The 20,554-nt window shown below is 38.5% G+C and overlaps 1 protein-coding gene and 1 long non-coding RNA gene across 6 annotated transcripts in view; one reads left to right on the top strand and one right to left on the bottom strand.

Moving 5' to 3' along the window:
* Positions 1–2,403, bottom strand: part of LOC141987235 (uncharacterized) — a 47,098-nt gene extending 44,695 nt beyond the window's left edge. The window contains exon 1 of the long non-coding RNA XR_012639475.1: positions 2,278–2,403. This is a non-coding gene — a long non-coding RNA (uncharacterized LOC141987235). The remainder of the gene's footprint in view (positions 1–2,277) is intronic.
* Positions 1–20,554, top strand: part of NEDD4L (NEDD4 like E3 ubiquitin protein ligase) — a 351,255-nt gene that overhangs the window by 266,748 nt on the left and 63,953 nt on the right. For 4 of the 5 annotated variants that reach the window (XM_074952404.1, XM_074952405.1, XM_074952402.1 and 1 more), the window contains 5 exons: positions 4,239–4,405; positions 10,180–10,312; positions 10,568–10,744; positions 16,933–17,007; positions 19,484–19,543. In XM_074952404.1, coding sequence (XP_074808505.1) covers positions 4,239–4,405; positions 10,180–10,312; positions 10,568–10,744; positions 16,933–17,007; positions 19,484–19,543 — 612 coding nt within the window. The remainder of the gene's footprint in view (positions 1–4,238; positions 4,406–10,179; positions 10,313–10,567; positions 10,745–16,932; positions 17,008–19,483; positions 19,544–20,554) is intronic. The other variant, XM_074952406.1, reaches the window with a different exon arrangement.

The raw sequence follows: 20,554 nt of genomic DNA on the forward strand, positions 1-20,554 counted from the left end.
CCCATCGAGTATTGGTTGTAGTTGTTTGATGATACCCGGTATGGGTTCCAGTGGGGAGGGGTGACATCCAGGGGTATGCTGTCAGAGGGGGTTTTATTTCTGTATTGAAGCAGGTTCTCGGTGTGTTTGGGTGGCCCATTTCATGATGGGATCTGCTTCTCTGGTGGAGTGTCCTTGTTTGGCGAAGCCTGTTTTAAATGTATTCAGGTATATATATCCCGCACTTTCTCCTCAGCATATTCTGTGGTGTCTGAGTGCCTGACTGTAGATAACAGATTTCTTGTGTGTTTGGGGTGGTTACTGGATCTATGAAGGTAGATATGGTGATCCGTGGGTTTCTTGTATATAGTTGTCTGTAGGGTTCCATTGCTGAAGCTGATTGTGATGTCCAGGAAGTTGATGCTTGTGTGGGGATGTTCCAGAGAAAGTTGAATGGATGGGCGGTGGTGGTTGTAATTGTTGTGGAAAATCTATGAGGGAGTTTAAGCTGTCTGTCCAGAAGATGGAAATATGATCTGTGTATCTCAGATATCCCATTGGTTTTCTGGTGCTCTTGTCAAGCAATTCTTCTTCAAGGTAGCTAATGAAAAGTTTGGCATATTGGGGAGCCATCCTACTACCCATGCTGTTCCCATGGTTTGAACAAAGTATTTGTTGTTGAATTTAAAATTGTTATGGGTGAGGATGAAATGGATGAGTTTGGTGGTGTGTTTGGGGTGGATATCTGAGGGTTGTCCATTGTCTTGTCGACATTTGAGGCAGGCAGCTTATGCCATCATTGTGAGGCGATGTTGGTGCATAGGGAAGTGACATCTGTGGTGGTAAGGATGATGTTCTAAGGCAGGTTGTTAATCTTGTGGAGTTTGTGGAGGAAATCATTTGTGTCCTGGAGGAAGCTGATTCTCTGTGTGGTGAGTGGTTTGAGGATGGTTTCTATGAATGCCAATATTTCTTTGGTGGGAATGCTGTGGCCAGATATGATGAGTTTGCCTGGTTCTCTTGTTTGTGTATCTTGGGAAGCACGTAGAAGGCTCCTGAGGTGGTTTCATGGGGGATGAGTTTCTAGAGTTTCTCTTTGAGTTGTTTAGGGAAGGATTTGATCACATCCTTAAGTTCCAGGGTAAATTGTGGTGTGGGGTCGTCTTTGAGTTCTTTATAATAAGTGGTGTCAGAAAGTAGTCAGTTGGCCTTGTTGTTGTAGTCATCATGGTTGAGGACTACAATGGCGCCCCCTTTGTCTGCCGGTTTGTTCACTATCTGGTTTCAGGGACTGTATGGCTGTCCTCAGCAGTGGAGAGTCTATGGTGGATGTGATGTTTGTTAAGAATTTCACAGTCAGTTTTTTTCATGAAGTTATCATGGTTATGATCAAGAGTTTGGTTTCATCTGCGTTGTGGTGTCCAGTCAGATCTCCACCCTCCTAAGCATCTACCCAGCCTAGCAAGAGGGACATGTACTGATGATTATGATAATGTTTAAGTTTTGGTAACAAGTTAATCTCCCTCTTGCTTCTGATGTAGGTATTGATGCTCTATACCTTTGCAAACACACCAGCTCTTGCAAGTGATTCTGAAACTCTACGTTATTCAATTACAGTAGTTCTATTATGATTTTTCTTTCATCCCCTCTTGAATACTTTCCCTCTTCTGCAGTTTACTCAGTGGTTAAAAACCTTCAGAAAAATCTATCCAAGTATTTTATATTTGGCATAAACACAATAGAATACATTAGATAAGTCTCCCTTTAGGAGGATCACTTTGATTCAACTGTCTTCATGCATTTTTCATTGTCGCTTTCTTGGCAGGACTGACTTTGCAGAGTGTAAAAACTCATTCAGTCACAGCAGTTGCCTTGCAGTAAATTTATATAACATTCTCAACTCCTGTTTTGTTCTAATTTCAGTTAGATCTCACAGTGGATGTTAGTTAAAGCCCAACTGTTGTTTTACTCTACCATGAGTCTGCAGTTGTCATATGTCCATATTGTGACAGTAATCTCTGTTTTACTAAAAAGTAAATTTTTGGCGGTATCTCATCCTAAAATATTTGTCTCTCTCAGCGGGGGGAGACCTCCAAAGCAAATCTGCATTTCCTGGTAATTAGCACAGCACCTGTTTTAAAAAATTAACTTTTTTTCAAAAAAAATTATAGGAGTGAAATATTTATTGATGAATTTACAATTAGTGGATTGAAGCTGTCATAAACAATCACTATACAATCTAAAGTAGGTCTCAAAATATTACATAAGGCAAAATGAATAAATACAGTAATTATTTACCTGCACTGGAATTTGAAGACACCACTGCCATTAGTAACATATTATTTGAGAGGTTTCAGAGTAGCAGCCATGTTAGTCTGTATTCGCAAAAAGAAAAGGAGTACTTGTGGCACCTTAGAGACTAACAAATTTATTTGAGCATAAGCTTTCGTTAGCTACAGCTCACTGTGTGGTTAATGAATTACTTATAAGGCTAAGTACACTTTTCAGTGTATAAAAAACAGCAGTATTTTACTCAGCCTTTGCTCCCTGTGCCTGTTTTGTATTCAGAGTCATTCTGGGCTAGATCCACAAAGGGACTTACACGTTGCAATGCTCAGTGTTGCAACATCTAATTTTTAGGTGCCTTGCCATCCAGTGGAATCTGCAGCCCTCAGTTAGGCACCTAGGCACTCTATATAATGCATGTGAAGCATTTGGGATTCACACAAACCAACATGCTGAGCAGGGAGCCATCTTAGCTGGCCAGTTGAAAATTCCAAGGAGAGGGGTATGTCCTCAATCCTGGCCTTCAAAGGGACTTATCTTTGCTTAAATTTCCCCCTCTGCGTGGTGAGGAGAAGAGATTTAAAATTGGGTCTCCCTTCTCTCAGGTGAGTGCCCTAACCACTGGACTTCAGAATCATTCTCACTCTTTCTGGCCCAATGCACATTTAATTATTTATACACAGTGGAACAGCTTCAACAAGAGAGACTGAGAGAGCGCCACATCAGGATATCCCATAGTTCAGTGCTTAAGGGAGAAGTGGGAAATCCAAGTTCAAATCCCTTGTCCCTCTCATCCATTTCCCACTCCCCCAGCCATTTTGTGTGAGTTTAGGCATGCTCAGAGCATGCCTACCAGATCAGGCCCTGCAGGCAAGATAGGCCAAGGAATGCCTAGTTTGAGGATCCTGCTGTGGCTTACGCATGAGATGGGCACTTGGGTGCCTAGACAGAGGCAGCTACATGCATGCTCACTGGTAGAAACGTAGGTGAGACTTTAATGCTGGAAACTCAGACTCCTGAGGATTTTAGGCACCTACAGAGCAGGGGCAGCAGAGTGCGGGCTTTGAGGACCTCCATGACTGTGAAAAGTTGAACTTAAATGTCTGAAGTGGCAGTTAGGTACCTGAGTCCTTTTGTGAATCTATCCCCATCTGCCTAGCTAAAATATGATTTTATATATCTTTACTTCATGAGCTAGATCTCCTTCTGGCTCACACAAGGTCCTAATATTACAGGACTCTGAACGTGAACATGAGAAAGTGAGCATCATCAACTCCAGTGGAAGTCAAAGGGAATGGAGTGCTCTTAGGCTGCACTTAAGCAAGTTAAGCGTGCTTAAGCGCAAGCGTAACTTTGCACATGTGCAACTGAGGGGAAAAGTTGCAGACTAGGGGTAAGAGGAGGTTTTTAGGTTCAAATGGGGGTAGAATTTGGTGTAGAGAATCTTGTTACTGAGGATGAAGTACAATCTAGAAAGAACCCAAACTGACAGCTGGTGACACAAGTACAGGGCTCTGTGCTAGGAGATCTGATTCTAGGATGGAGTCCTAAGAAAAGTAATTTACTAGGGGGTTGGGAAAAGGACAAAGCATACAATATATTTTTTAATACATTTTAACTTCCCATCGTCTCGTCTCCTTGGACAATTAACTGGGCTAATTTCTGTTGAGAAGTGAACTTACTATAACACAGTGACTGTTAGCATTATACAAAGTACTTGCTAACATTGAAGTGTTATTGAGATAGTTTAAATACATCCTATGATCAGAAAAGCTTATACTTTTTTTTTTTTTTTGCATATTGTATAACAGTGGAACAGGTTCTGTTTCATTCAATTTGAATTTTATTCTTAATTTTAATTCATAATCCATCACTTCAGAAACTTTTAAATGTAAGAAAACATTATACCCCAAATCCACAGGAATTTAACTTTTTTTTGTTTAACTTAAATTTTATCATTTTTTCTTCCTAAGCGTGCATGGGAGGTGGTTGACTCCAATGACTCTGTATCTCATCATCAAGAGGAGTTACCACCTCCTCCACTGCCTCCTGGATGGGAAGAAAAAGTGGACAATTTGGGCCGTACTTACTATGTCAACCATAACAACAGGACAACTCAGTGGCACCGACCAAGTTTAATGTAAGTGTCAGAGCAGTTCAATAAATTGGTGGAACATGCAAGATTATCAGTAAGGATGGTGATTCTTTCAAACAAGCATTATCATTATTATTATTATGAATTCACAATAGATATCCCAGGCACTAGGCTGAACTAATCTTAAAACTAAAGACCTAAAAATGTTCATACATTGTTCTTTACAATAACAGATTAGCTGTAAATTTGATGATAATTGTGATAAGCATCTGGGAATATAATCTGGTCTGTGTGTGTGGGTTGTTTGTTTGTTTTTTCATAAACCAACCACTCTAGTTAGATGAGAATTAAAGGCTGAGGTCCTTCACTTGGAGATTAAATTGTACTCATTTAAAAAGTGGTATTCTCTTTTTTAAAAACCTGTGTTGCAGCTAAAGAAACACACATCTAGACCATTTTACTATTTTAGACAAATCTGGAATTAATCAAATTTTTTATATGAGGCAATCTCCAAGCACATACAAAATTTTAAACACTTGAATAGGTGTTCATTACCACAGGGACATGGGCACAGGAAAAAAGGAGAGTTTTCTGTATATAAATAGTCCCAGTTTGAAGCCAGGGGATTCCTTAAACACATAGGGCCTGATACAGAATGCACTGAAGTCAACGGATGTCTTTCCAGTGACTGCAGTGGATGCTGGATCAAACCCATAGAGACAAGTTCTACAAGGTGTTAAGTGTCTTCTGTATGTTGCTGAATGCCCTCAACTCTTAAATGGCTTTAGTGGATGTTAAGGGTATTCAGAAGGATTGGGCACATGGTAAAGTGCTTATTACAAATATCATACCCTATCCTGCCTTGGGATCACCTAAGTCAGGCCCTTGTACCGAAACAGAATTCCACTGGCTACAGATTGTAGAAATTAGACCACTTATGTTAACAAACTAGAGAGTAATCTAGATGAGCCCTCCATATACATGTTATCTCTGTAAAATAGAATTAATGAACAAGTTTAATTGAACAGAATTGGTTGTAATTAGTTTTGCTGCTTCAGGATGTTGGTTTACGTCTTGATGTCTGGTCAAGAAGAGGGATTTTTGGTTTTGTTTTTTGTTTGTTTTAACCTAGCCTTTCTCTCGCAATTCAGTTTTTGTAAAGGCAGACTGACTTCCTCTTTCATTGAGCCTCACTGACAGAGGGTCAGATTTATGTAATTTGTTAATTATATTTACATAGTAACCATACAACCTAGATCTCTGCTCACTATTCCTCTTTATAATTTGTATGCATATGATATTTCTCATGCAACTCCCATTCACAAGTGTGAGGTAGGCTCACATTGAAAGGTAAAATCTGACACGTACTAGAGTTGCAAGAGCGTTGGGGACATTTACAGAAGGAAACAATGCAGCCAGCCTTAGGGGTGTTCTCTGGCCTGCCAGGTTAGATAAATTACAGTGGCTGTGCTGAAATTGAAGTTCAGGCAGTCACCTCGAAAGCCCAGCTTACTCAGTAGGATGACATCTCGCCTGACACACATTTGTAGAGATCCTGAAGTAAGGAAGCGCCCTTGTAGGTCACCAATCCGTAGGAATTTTCAAATTATCTTATTTCTGTAATGTTCAGTTTTCCCCTTATTTATAGATGTCAGTTAAAGCTTAGAGACACTGGCTTCAGTGCTGGTGCATTTATTAATAGCTGTTGATTAATTCTGATAGTAAATTATAGATTTTTCTTAATGGTGTTACAACATTTGAAGGCAAGGGGACTTATGGTAAGAAGCTCTCAGTGTTTTTAATGTCCTGTCAGCTCTTCTTGAACCTCACATATGAATATCTGTAAATGATTTGGTAGTTGTATTAAATATTGGGGGAACAGAGAGGTCACAAAAGGTATGAGGAGCTATATGGTTATTGGAAAATGCCCTAAACAAAGAGACATATCTCCTTACGAGGGTTTAAGAGCTCTTCGGTTTTATTCATGTGTGGTCTAGGTGTCAAGATACCCATATTAGCTTTGTGCCATTATAGATAAGTTATTTGTACTTTCATGTGTGTATATAAAAAGCTTGCATATTAGGTACATAGATGTATTGTGGAGAAAGTGTGAACAGCAGTACAGTATTCTAACTACATCATACCCATATAATAGTTAACACAAATTGACCAATAAGGCTATTAGGGACATATTGCAGGTTATTGGGAGGTCTGTGCAGACTAGTTAGATTATTTATTTGATAAGAATGTGCTTACAACAGGAATTATAAAAGAGGAGAGCGAAATCTACAGCATACCTATTGAGTTTAAATGAAGCTAAAACTATTTCACTTTGCTAAGAGATTCTAATATACACCAAGATGTGTAATTTATGTAATCTTCTACTGATGGCAGAGGTCCTTTCATGTTCTTAATTCTACATTTCTTATTATTACAAAATACGGTAGGCCATGCATAGTTGAGTAAGGTAAGATCTCTCCTGACGTCAAACACTTAGATTTATTTTCCTGTTTGACATGTAACTGCTCTTCTTCCGCATTGGAATAATTATTACAGTAACATCTTTTGAATATTAATTTATATTTATTATCATAATTATGTAAATCTGTGTTGTCTACATTTCTTAAAACCCTCCTGTTTATTCTATATTTCCTCTTAGTTACAGATTTGGATACTAATATTTTTATGCAGACAGTGACTTCTAATTAAAATGTATATTTATTAACAATAACAGTTGTAATAATTAACATGATGTTGTGCCTTTTTATTCTGTAAGGTTTACATCACTTTTAAAACCAACTGATATAATGGAATTCGGAATTCCTGAATGATGGGGTTGTACTCAGTTGTCTTATCACTGTGGACTTGTCAAACAAACGTGATTTCATTTTCTGAGTACAAGTTTGGTTGATAAAGATAACGGGGTAGATGTAATATATTGAGACTTTGTAAGGCATTTGACTTAGTACTGCACAAAAACCTGATAAAAAAATAGCACAATGCAATATCAGTAAAGAACATGTTAAATGGATTAAGAACTGGCTAACTGACAGATCTCAAAAAATAGTTGTCAGTGGGGAATCATCCTCATCAAATGGGGATGTTTCTAATGGGGTTCCATAGGGCTCAGTACTAGGCCTGATGCTATCCAACATTTTCATAAATGATCTGGAAGTAAATGTAAAATCACTGCTGATAAATTTGCGCATGACACACAGGTTGGCAGAGTGGTAAATAATGACAAGGGCAGAGCAGTCATACAGAGCAATTTGGATCATTTGGTAAGCTGGGCCTGTTCAAACAAAATGTGTTTTAATACAGCCAGATGCAAAGTCATACATGTAGAAGCAAGGAATGCAGACCGTTCCTACACAACTGGGGGGGGGGGGGGGGGGGCTGGATCCTGGAAAGCAGTGCTTCTGAAAAGGATTTAGTGGTCGTAGTGGACAAACAACTGATCAGAAGCTCCCTGTGTGATGCTATGGCAAAAAGAGCTAATGTGATCCTGGGATGTATATATAGGGGAATTAGAAGTAGGGAGGTGGTTTTACCTTTGTATACTTCATTGATGAGTTCTGGTGCCCAGTTCTGGTGTTCGTGTTTTAAAAAGGACACTGCAGAATGGAGAGAGTACAGAAAAGAGCCATAAAAAGGATTGGAGGGCTGGAGAAAATGCCTGAGAGTGAGAGACTTAGAGCCCAATTTGTTTAGCTTACCAAAAAGATTGATTGACTGACTGACTGCAGCATATAAGGGCCTGCATGGGGAGAAAATATTGGGTCCTAGAGTGCTTTTTAATCTAGAGGAGAAAGGCAAATAATAAGAATGAAGGGCTGGTAGTGGAAGGAAGACCAATTTAAATTGGAAATTTAGGCACAGATTTTTATAATGGGTGATTAATCAGTGCAACAAACTACCAAGGGAAGTGGTAGATTCTTCATCTCTTGATAGCTTCATATCAAGACTGGAAGCCTTTCTGGAAGCTGTGCTTTATAATGGTCCCTTCTGGCCTTGAATCTATGAAACAGAAGTAGAAAACCTGGTGGCTCATGTGATTGCTAGTAGGCTGTGTATCATCTCACTCGCAAGTCAGTATTTCAAATATAGCCTACTCAGGTAATGAGGAAATGTGGTGATGAGTGTTCTAGGGTCTGGGTTTGTGGCGTGTGGCCTGAGAATCACTTGTGCCCCTTGAGGCTGTAAATTGTATCTGTTGAAAGTGATGGTTATGAGGAAACTTTTTTTCTTAACACGATCGCCTTTGAAGGCTACAATTTCAAGCCTCAAGGGTCATATGTTGTAGGGGCAAGGTTGTGGAAGATTGGCGAGGAGCTAAGTGGTGGACTGAGTACGTGACTGGATGTAAGCGGAGGATGCAGGCAGTTTCAATGAACTTTGTCCGACAGACCCTGCCAAAAGATATTGTAGCATAGCTGAGCATATTTTTGCCTGCAAACAAGTTAGTTTATGTAATAAACATAAATCATACATATAAGAATGTAACCAGCTGTGACCCCATGTAACCCTGAGATAAGCGCAGAGAATATAGTGCTGCAGAGGACTCCCCCCCGGCGGAGTCCTGCCTGGTCAGCTGTCCCGAACGGCCAGAGTCCCCTGCAGCCACTCCGCACGTCCTAGGGGCTCCGTGATGCTAGATGTTATCTTGTTCTTTGGTTCTCCCATTCTTGAGGCTGTTGGGTGGATTCCAGTCTGCCCTCTGGGGGTCCTCTGGTTATTTCCACTTGACGCCTTCTTCAGCCGATGGACACTGGATTCTTAGGCTGGCACCTCCCTGATCATTCAGTTATCCACACCAAGCATCCATCCACATACATCCTCTATCTCTATTTTAATCACAATTGTTAATACAACAAAAGGGGGAGGAGTCTCTGGGTGCTGTTTCTGTTGTTACAGAGTATTGCTTTGAGTCTCTCTCTGTGTGAATTGCTTTGAGAACAGACTCTGTCTTAGAATGTACTAACGCAATTAGCAGCTTGCAAGTTTCACACATAGAGGGAGAGAAACAGTACCAAAAACCAAGAGACCTCCTAATTAGTAATACTCTGGAATTTAAACTATGGGGAATCAAACTCATTTGTGATTTTAATACAGAACTACTTTAATATGATCCAACACTCATGGGTGGAGATAAAAGAGCTACCAGTTGTATTGGAGCCCTGAGAGGTGGCGGAGGAAGGTGTGCACTAGCATGTTCTATGCCAGACGACCTGCACCATAAAAGAATCTCTGCAGGGCTGAAGGCAGATGGCGTGTACCTGGCTGCAGGTATAGACCAGGCCCTGTCCACCTCTCCAGGAGGAAGCTCGGGACACCTGCAGAGACCTAGTACAGTGCCAGCCAGAAGAACTCTAGGATTGTCTTTTGGAGGCTGGCCAGAGTCCCTAGGGGTGGGTGCTTGGTGTTGAACTGGTGCCAGAGCATGGGCAGGACTAGTTGGTTGATCACGAGCATGCACAATGGTGGGGTAGTGTATTGAAGTGTGGACTGCTCTACCTGTTTTATATATAAAGGATTTCAGTATCTAATGTTGTCAGAGTAGCTGCAATGAGTACTAAAATCTGTTCTGTTTTTTTAATTTAAACAGAAGTCTTGTGATTGACTTCAGATTTTATTTGCTTTGGACTAAGGGTTGATCTGTTTGAATATATTTTGACAGAGTTATGATATAAGAATTAATCTTATGGTGCCTTTTTCATTACTTGTAGATGGACAGAACATCTTGAATTACAATGCATTAATTTAGCATTAATAGTTTTCCTGTTCTCCCCTCTATCCTTGCTTGTTTCCACAATGTCCAGTGATGTTGCATCTGATTCAGACAACAACATCAGACAGATAAACCAAGAGGCAGCCCATAGACGGTTTCGTTCTCGGAGACACATTAGTGAGGATTTGGAGCCTGAGCCTTCGGAGAGTGGAGAGGCATCTGAAGTATGTACAGGTCTTGAAATCATTTCCTCAACAATAAGAAACTGTTCTATAGTGTTACAAGAGTCCCTATAACTAAGTTAAATCCCTTCAAACAGATTCCTTTTAATTATAAGTTAGTTAATACACAATTTTTGAGATAGCTGCCTGAGCCAAATTCTGGTGATAATTAGGTGGAATGAAACTGAATGAGGTGCTTTTTCCAAAGCTGTGCAAATTCACGTGTCTGACTTGCCATAATCTTTTTCCTTTTGTCAGCCCTGGGAAACCATTTCAGAAGAAGCGAGTATAAGTGGAGATTCCTTAAGCCTGTCATTGCCACCACCCCCGGCTTCTCCAGTCTCTCGGACCAGTCCTCAGGAGCTGTCTGACGAACTGAACAGAAGACTTCAGGTCACTCCTGATTTCAATGGGGAACAATTTGGTTCTTTGATTGTAAGCATTGTGCTCACCATATATATTACTGAACTAACCTTAGTTACTATTAAGTCTGATATGGTCTGAATCATCCATCTGTTAGGTAGTAGTTGGAAGGTATTATGAATCAAGTATTATTTTATACTTGAGAGTTGGGATTCTCATTTTAATAACTTCAATCTTGTCCCATAAATTGATATTTGAGGTTGAACAAGAGCAAGAATTATTATTAAATATGCATGTATCTTCTAAACAGTGAAAGATCGTGGATAAAATCCTGCTTCCACTGAAGTTAATGGAAGTTTTGCCATTGACTTCATTGGAGCCAGAATATTTCCAGTGTCTTTAAAAACAAATCTGGCTTATAGTATGGGTTTTTTGTAAATACCACCTTTTGATTATTAAAACAGAATATTTAAAAAATCCTATTTACTTTTTACTGTTCGCTTTTTCCAGTTCAGTTAGAAATAGACTTGTCAGTTTTGGTGTCTGGTTGTCAAGTACTGGCAAAATATCACAATGTTGAGATGAATTGTACACCACTGTGGAATGTTTATTTGGATTTCAGAGTGTGGTGGTTTTGAGTGGATGTGTGTACGAAAATTTTAAAAGCAAACATGGAAACTCGTCTCTTGATCTTAGGTTTTAGCAGATGCTAAATTTCAACTGAAGTGTCTCTTTGAATTTGGTTGTACAGCTGGATATGGTCAGAATGTCACCACTCAACGTAGTACTAAAAATAATAAACAATACTAATGTTACTTGAACAGATTTACCAAGTCATTCACATGAAGGAAGCCTTCTTCTATTTTCATTGAATTTTAAGTCATTTTTTATTAAAATATTACACTTTTACACTTTAAATTTTACACTTTATTACAGGACAAAGCCCTGGCTGGGATGATTTAGTTGGTGTTGGTCCTGCTTTGAGCAGGGGGTTGGACTAGATGAGGTCTCTTCCAACCCTAATTTTCTATGACTTATTATGGATTTTGTAATTTGTTTCACTGAGATGAACATTTTTTGAAATCCTACTAGTGGAAATGATCTTCGCTTTATAGCACTGTTACAGTGATGTTCATTTTACAAACAAAAGATATTGCTTCCGTGTATGTTTGTAATATATTTTAAAACAAGGGCTATTCTCTGAAATTGGAACTTGGCAAAGACCTCACCATTTGAACTGAATCAAATATTGAAAGGCTTAAACAAGATGCAGTTGGAGCTATTTAGCTGTGGTAAAATAGGAAATTTCAGGGTTTTGTTAGATTTGTATACATTTACCCTCCTTAGTAAGATGAAAAGTTACAATCTGTATTTGAAATATCTTATAATTAAGGCAAATGGATGATATCATGGAGGACGAGTAATATGATTGCAAGTGTGGGAATGTTTCGTGTCTGATAAAATAAACAATGGTAAATACTGAATCCAACATAGGAAACTGAATATATTGTTGTCTCATAGGACATCTTATTGCAGTTCAGGAGATAAGAAACCTAAATTGAGATATCTTCTGGTTAAGTATTACTTTACAAAATTAAGTAGATGTAAATTCTACTCAGAGCCTGTTTGAATAGATATCTTATGATGATTTGAATGTCAGCTGCTGGCTAGTTTAGCAGACTCTGTAGCCCCAATCCTGCAACAGAACTTACATGGTAGAGCCTGGTGCCTTTGTGGATACCCACTAATTTCATAGCGATGCTGGGGACAGGAGACTAGCCACATGGAACCAATAGCTTTGGCTGAAAAAATTGTCTAAAATAAGGTACATCAATAATAATTTTTGTCCCACATATAGTGTATGTGGCAGCAAAATGAGATTTTCTTTTTTAAAAACTGATTTTCACTTTGTGTGTACTCTTAATGTAATTTTTGATCTAACAAGTTTGAATCTTTTGGGGGAAAGACTGAAGGTTCTGAGAATCACCTTATTAACTTACTTTATGTTAGGTTTCAGAGTAGCAGCCGTGTTAATCTGTATCTGCAAAAAGAACAGGAGTACTTGTGGCACCTTATAGACTAACAAATTTATTAGAGCATAAGCTTTCCTGGGCTACAGCCCACTTCATCGGATGCATAGAAGGGAACATATAGTAAGAAGATATATATATATACACACACACACATACAGAGAAGGTGGAAGTTGTCATACAAACTGTGAGGCTAATTAATTAAGATAAGCTATTATCAGCAGGAGAAAAAAACTTTTTCTTTGATAATTAAGATGGCCCATTCTGTCTAAATTTGTTAGTCTCTAAGGTGCCACAAGTACTCCTGTTCTTTACTTTGTTGTTGTTTGTTTGTATTCCTGTAGCACCTGGGAGTGTCGGTCTGAATCATTCTTTAAACAGGCCAGATAGTTTGTATATCTGTAGTTCACAGTTATCCCATTATTCATATATTGTTTGCCAGTTGTCCTCTGCATAGAATGTCTGAGATATGAATTGTGCAAATAAACAGTCTAAAAATACCCAAGATCTATTTCTACGCATAGAACCTGCAATCTCATTCAGACGATATAGAAAAGCAGTGCAATAAGGTATCCAGAAAGAAGCTGACACACAAACAGTGCTTGTCAGCTAAATTAATAGGCTTCTAACTTGCAACAATTCAATTAAGAAGGAGCGTTGCTGATGCTAGAAGATGAGAATACGGTTCAAAGTGAGAGGTTTTTTGAAGCTGATTGATTTTCTTTCCATCTTATGGAATTCTCATGAGTAATAGAAAAATCGGTGACACTAGGCCTAGTGCCTTGAATCTAAAGTCCAGATGCTAGTGTGTGAAGCTAGTACACTATATGAGGATATTATAAAGTGAATGTGTTTTTTAACATGTTTCAGAATAGCAGCCGTGTTGGTCTGTATCCGCAAAAAGAAAAGGAGGACTTGTGGCACCTTAGAGACTAACAAATTATTTGAGCATAAGCTTTCGTGAGCTACAGCTCACTTCATCGGATGCATGCAGTGGACATGGAGGCAGTGTTATCCTGAGAACCTACCTTGTTAGCAGGTGTTGAGCCTGACAGGTGTTGCTGAGCCCTGGTCCGTTGTTGCAGGTGAACCTTTAACCCTACCCTAGGTATAAGGGAGATTGGAGTGGCTGTCTGCACAGAGAGAGGGGATCTGGGAAGAACAGTCTTTGAGAAGGAACCTTAGTTGCTGCCAAATCTGAGAAGGCTTAGGGCCGTAATTTGTGTTCATTTCGAGTCAGTTTGTTTATAAAGCCAATTTCTATGGAAGTAGCCTGTGCTTTGAAGTAGAAAGGAAAAGCCACCTGTTCAGGCTTACATTTCAGTGTGAAAAATTGAGTGGGACCAGCACTGGTATTTTTAAAGATCTAGCAGGGTGATTATTTGGGGCTCATCAATAAACTAGTCCCTTCCCCCCTCACACGAGCTCTAAAATGAGACCCATTTTAAATAAAAAGGGGATGGGAATGTGCAACCTTTGGACCCTCACTCTCACTGCTGCACTGTAGTGATGTGTTGAGGTCCATGCATGCAAAGCGTAATTCTCTAAGTAAGCTGTGTCTAGAACTGTTAGGTCTCCATATGGTGCAGTTTTTTGTAATCCTGACCTCTGTCTTTGTGACTGGAGCCAGGAAATGCAATTCAGTCATTTACCAGTATTACTTTGTATCACGCTTAGTGTTGATAATTCTCGCAGTTCTATCATGAGTAAGACCCTACTTCAGTTGCGGGATGGTTATCAAATAATTTTGTCTGAGTTGTGGGCAAAACACGGAAAATAATGGGAAAGTAATAATGGACCTTTTATTAATCGTGGTTATTTGGAAAAGCCAGAGAAGTCCTATTTGATTAAGAAAAATTTGCTGTAACAATATAAACACTCAAATATTATGTTATGCCTGCTAATTTTTTCGATATCAGACATTTTGCTGCAACTATATTACAGTCATTAATGTGCGGGGCTGACAGCCCAAGCCCTAGCTGCCATCAGCTCTGATAAATGGAGTTCTACTGTACTAATAGGAAAACGAGTGTGTGTTGCAAACTCAATATGTATGCAAAATTGTGTGTGAAAATAGGGTCCAAAGTAAGCTAATTAAAATCAAAATTGCGGTGGAAGTCTAATGTTGCAGGAGCTGCAATTTCCTCAATATTGCAAATTACGTAGGACCTTAATCATGTCTTATGATATTGGGTATTTTTCTCAAAGCCTTAGTTCCCTTTGCAGTAATGGGAAGCAGTGTCTAGCATAACATGAAGAGACATTTAATTGCTATGATTGTCAAAATAGGTTTTTTTAAGAAGTTCATAATCTTCGTATTCACCTGGAAAGCTGGGTAATCCATCTGACTCTCTGTCTAGTAAACTCAGATTTTATCCTCAAAAAATATAGGTACGAGACAGACAGTTTTCCCGCAGCATAAGAGCTGGACATGCTACATATTGCATTCTTAAGGCTTCCTTTCGTTTGTGGTTCAGAAATCATGTGGGATGGAGGACTTCTAAGATCACAGATGCTCTCTTATCCTTTGACCGCCATTAAGAACCTTAGTCTGCAGTGAGTTCATACTCTGTTCCCCATCACTCTTTTACCCACTATGACAGCGCCGTGTGCTGCTAGGCTGTTTTTTTGACAGGGGATACAAATGTCTTAATAAAGGAACCAGTTCTTTAAGGCAGGAAAAAGCTTGCACTGCAATGTAAAGCTCAAGTGGTAGGTACCTGTCTGCAGATAAGAGTGTCTGTTTCCACCAAATCCAGTAGGAGCTGATAAAAAACACAGGAAAACCTGATTTTTAAAAAAGAGGGACAGCAGCGCACACAGACAACTAAAGCACATGCCTAATAGTTATTAAATGTCTCTTTATTATACCACCTGTAATGTTTATTATGACTACAGATACTGTCGTGATAGGTACAATATAAATACCGATACAGAATGACAGAAGACTAAGAGTAATATCTGTTCTAATCCTAATGAATTGGTCAACTTCTGTGTTAAATTACTGAGTTGATATCAGTTACAGATTACTATTAACTGCACTTTCATCACAGACTTATTTTTGCACAGCAGTGGAAGATGTGACTTGCAGCCCGGGTAGACATGCCCACTCTTGCTTTTATCTAGCTACTATGCTAAAAATAGCAGTAAAAAGGCATTGGCACAGGCTTCAATATGGGTTGAACAAGCTCACCCAGGACCCTGGGTATGTACTCTCTGCTATTTCTAGCGTGCTAGCTGGATTAAAGCTAACACAGGTATGTCTATTTAGGTGGCAAATCATGACTTCCACTGCAGTGTGGACACAGTCGCAGTCTGTATACAATGAATTCACATTTTACACCTGCAGGTGTTCTTACTATTTCTATCGTTTTAAGGTAGGAATTGATTCTTGGGAGTACGTTTGATAATGCATTCATCCTACCAACCCATGACCAGGGCACTGGGTTCCAACAAAGATCCACCATAGCCACTATTCCAACATATGTTCTGGAATAGAGCTTTCAGCCCTCAGTGCACAGGGTAATGTGGGCATTGGATCCACTTAATCACTCCTGTGTGGGAACAGCACCCTTCGCTGCCCCTATGTGGGTGACAAATGCAGCATTTATTTGGTGCAGGGAATCTTGTATAGACTCTTCATGTGAAGTGAGTTCCATCCTATAGGTTAGTGAGGGGCTGCATTGGGAGCCCCAGAGAGTCAAGCAAAGGTTTTGTATTTTTCTTTATACTGCCCAGTCCCATCCCATATTCCCTGAGCTCTGTCCTCTGAAGCTACATAGAAACAGACTGTCAAAAGCACCATGGGACTTTCACTCAGCCATTTCATTTGGGGTCAGCCTTCCCACCTTGCTGCCAGTTACAGGACTGTTTAATCTGCTGTGTATTTTCCCGGAGAAGTTGCCAAGTAGCCAGCCCTCCTCCCTTGAAGTCTGTTCGTAAGACATCCATAACTTGACTGTTAAATAACAGGACGAGATGTGTGGCTCGCTTCTTTCTGTTTCCAGTTAGTTCAAAACAAGCCCAGGGTGAAATGCTGAGAATTTAAGAGAATGGTTTTTGATTGTGACACAAGGTTATGTAGAAATATAAAGGAGATGGAGATTGCAGGGAAAGCATGGTTTATTTTGGACTCAGAGAGTAATATTGAAAAATAGAAATGAATTTGATAAAATGAAAATCCACATGTGTTTAATGCATTACAATTTAGGAAGTTCTCCTTTCTTTCAGCAGAGAGATCCTTCTTCAAGATTGAGATCTTGCAGTGTAACAGATGCAGTTGCTGAACAGTCTCACTTATCACTGGTAAATCAAAGCTCATTTTTATTTCTTCTATACTTTGTTTTAAATATTCTTTGGTTCTGAGTGGAACCTTTTCCTGTTGCAGTGGCTTCAGAATATTTATACAGAGGTGGTAGGAATATGACTGTACGAATCTGTAACTGATTCCAAATTAAGATCATGTTGCGTAGGTCAACATAGTAACGCGGTTTTACTGGTTTTACAAAAGATTAAGTCAAGACGATTAAAGACAGTGGATGAAATTGTGGCCCCACTGAAGTTAATCAAAGTTTTACCATTGACGTCATTGGGGCCAGGATTTGAGCCCATGCATCTAGTTCTGTCCTCATTTACATCTCTGAAATCTGGAGTTGGGTGTCACTGAGGGAATTTGGCCCAGTGCTAGGTTTTTGGAAAATCAAATACACACATTTTGAAATAAACTTATACCTGGGCTTACAGGGAGCTATATAATTAGAATTGGGCAAAACTGGTGACATTTTTCATTAAATTTGAGAGGTGGGCAGTGGTTTTGGGGGGAGGGGGGGTTGGTTTTTTTTTGGAGAGTGGGGAATAGGGGTTGTTATACTTGAAAATTCATGGACTGTTTTGTGCATGGGTTTTTGTTTTTGTGTGTCAATATTATTTAAAGCCATTCAGAATTTGCACAGAAGTGTTACCATAACATTTTCTGGCCTGTGAAGAAACGTAAAAAAAGAAATAGACGCACACCCAGAGAGGTGGTGGGAGTGGAGGCGAAATCAACACTTTTTGAAATGTGAAAAAATTTGCAGCAAGTTGCAAGTTAGTGGAAAACTTTTCCAATTTAAATAAAAAGAAATTGGCTAGTATTTCAACCAGCTTTAATAATCCCCTTTATGAAGGGCCATGTAAAACCAAAATCTAACAGTCACAATAATTTTCTGACCAATATGATATGTCAACAAGGTTTTCCTAATATAGTAGCTAAGAAATTAACTGAATCCCTTTAAACAGGAAAAGAATCCACATCCCAAGATGGTTGTTAGGAAAGGTATCTTTGGGTTCTCTTTTACTCTATAGTTATTTAGCACTTTACTGCTGATGTCCAGCAAGCTCTACATTTTTTTCCATAGAACTGAGCAAAGTGGTGGTGTCACAGATAAAGTAACCTATAATAAAATTGCAGTAGATCAGCATTTGACTGTGGCTGGCCAGAATATTTCGTAACGGATGATATTTCAACAAAAAATTGACAATATTTCCTATAGAACTTTCTGCAGAAATCTTTTCCCCATTTTTTTACCAGAACTGTAAATATGGACATACAAATGAAAAGGATCATTAGAACTTGTATCTTCAGGAAATAACAAAATATGAATAATTGAAGGCTTATGTTGTCATCTTTTTTATTGTTAAATTGGTGTGATTCAGCCATTTTTGTATTTTAAATTGGCTAAGTTTTTTAATATAAATTTGTCATTGTATTAAACAGTTGACATTTTTTTCCTATTTTTATTGATTAATTCACCGTAAAGCTGGAGATTATCTAATGATTCCATATATGTCATTATGAAATGGTGGCTTTGCAGTAATAGATGTTTCTGTATGTGTTCAAGGGAAATGTATATAAAGTACTACCTACTTATTTATCCTACTGCATTAAAAATATTGTGGCTCGCAGCAAAAGCATACTTAAACTGTCTCTTCTCTCTATTATAAGTGATTGGCTTGTGCTGGAATCTGCGCCAACGAGCTTCTACTTTTTCAATATTTTTGATTCACTTCTGTCCTTTGTGGTTTGTGGGTTGTTTTAAGTGGTGTATAAGGTTAGGCTTTGTTATGACTCTTCCTTCAGTTTATTGTTTTAAAATGTTTACTACATGAAATTAGGTGCTCAAAACAGCAGTATAAAAAGGCATTACTTTAAAGCCGGGACATACCTGATCTAACCAATCATCAATCTCTACTGAACTAACAGTCATTTTTCTTCTAGCAACTAAACCCTTCTTTTATTTCTAATTAAGCTGTCTGTCCTGGAACATATTGCTCCTTACTGAAAACTTGGAACACCAATTTCTTTTACTATTATTATTATTATTATTATTATTATGACTTTTCACAGGGCTGTGCACTCACTGCTAGCCAGAAAATTGCCTCTTCGTTTCTAAATGTCTGCGCTTTATGCTTGTAGAGCTGAAGATGTAAAATTGTTTTTGTTTGGAAAAAGTAATTATTTAAACACCTTACATTATAGCACTAGTGTATATAGAGAATCCTGCACCAAAGCTATTAGACTAGCGCCTCAGTCTTTGAATTTATAAGTGATGTGTTCATCTGGGTTATCAGTGATTGATGGCTTCATTTTTCTTGCTGCTATCTTTTATTTAACATTACTTCAGTCTAATTGCTCTCCATTAAAAAGTGTGAGAGAGTGGCTATGATTCCTGAAGATGTGAGCATAATCTATTACCTTCATCACTAAACATACTTATCTGTAACATTAATTATCATTTAACAGCAGAGTGGTCCATCTAGGAGAGCTCGTTCTTCAACTGTCACAGGTGGTGAAGAACCAACGGTAATAATACTCTTTATCAAACACTTTCTATAAATGAAATATGGGTTGGTTTAGCATCTTTTATGACACTGGACATTTTTTCATACAGCAGCAGTGTATTGGTTTAAACTTTTCAGAAACCCTAGCTAAGTTTTAATGTCTGTTTTTCACCTTTTACCTTGAAATAATCTTTTCAAGTAGTATGATAATATCACAGTAATATTAGCATACTATAAAGATACAGATATAATGCAATTGATTTTTAAACAGAGTGACACTCTTGGAAAATACCATTGACTAGTGCTAAAAAAATGGAAAGATATAGCACTTTATTTTTAAATGCAATACTAATTGCAATGTTGATTATACAAGGAGACCCTTTAAAATATAGCACTTACCATTTGTGCTGACTTAACACTAGACTTATTCAGTTTTATTCTTAGGCCTGGATCCTGCTTTGAAAACCATGCAGGCAGAGGGGTGCACCCATGTAATTCTCAGTGTAGTATATGGTCTTTGTATACTACCACGTTTTACTTTCCTTGTGTCATTAACTAGCCCAGTGCTGGATATTTGACTCTGAATGGTTCAAGAAAATATTTTACAATGTTTAAATTGGAAGTTTGATATTCTGAAACCATTTTGCGTAATGTAGTTTGTGAAGCTATCCCATACACTTGCAATCTGATTAAATGTGAACCTAAAGCAAGTGGATTGTCCAATAATAAATATATTCAGGTTTTATAAATATATATGTGCGCCAATGAAAACCAGTTATATATATATTTATTTGTATTGTGGAAGTAGCATGAGGCCCTAATTCAGGGATCAAGGACCGTTGTGTAAAGCACTGCATATGTTCTTTATTGAACTTTAAGGAAACGTACCTTGTACCTTGAATTAAGTGTCAATACCTTTCACAAACACAGAAATGCCTTTGATATCTGTGGAAAAACTGATTAATAACCACGTAAAGCAGACAAAATGTTCTGTATTAATTTCTAATGTAAATCCAGTCTTTTGTTGGCAGAT

This window comes from Natator depressus, chromosome 5, assembly GCF_965152275.1.
Source record: "Natator depressus isolate rNatDep1 chromosome 5, rNatDep2.hap1, whole genome shotgun sequence".
In the NCBI taxonomy this organism is placed as follows: domain Eukaryota; kingdom Metazoa; phylum Chordata; order Testudines; family Cheloniidae; genus Natator; species Natator depressus.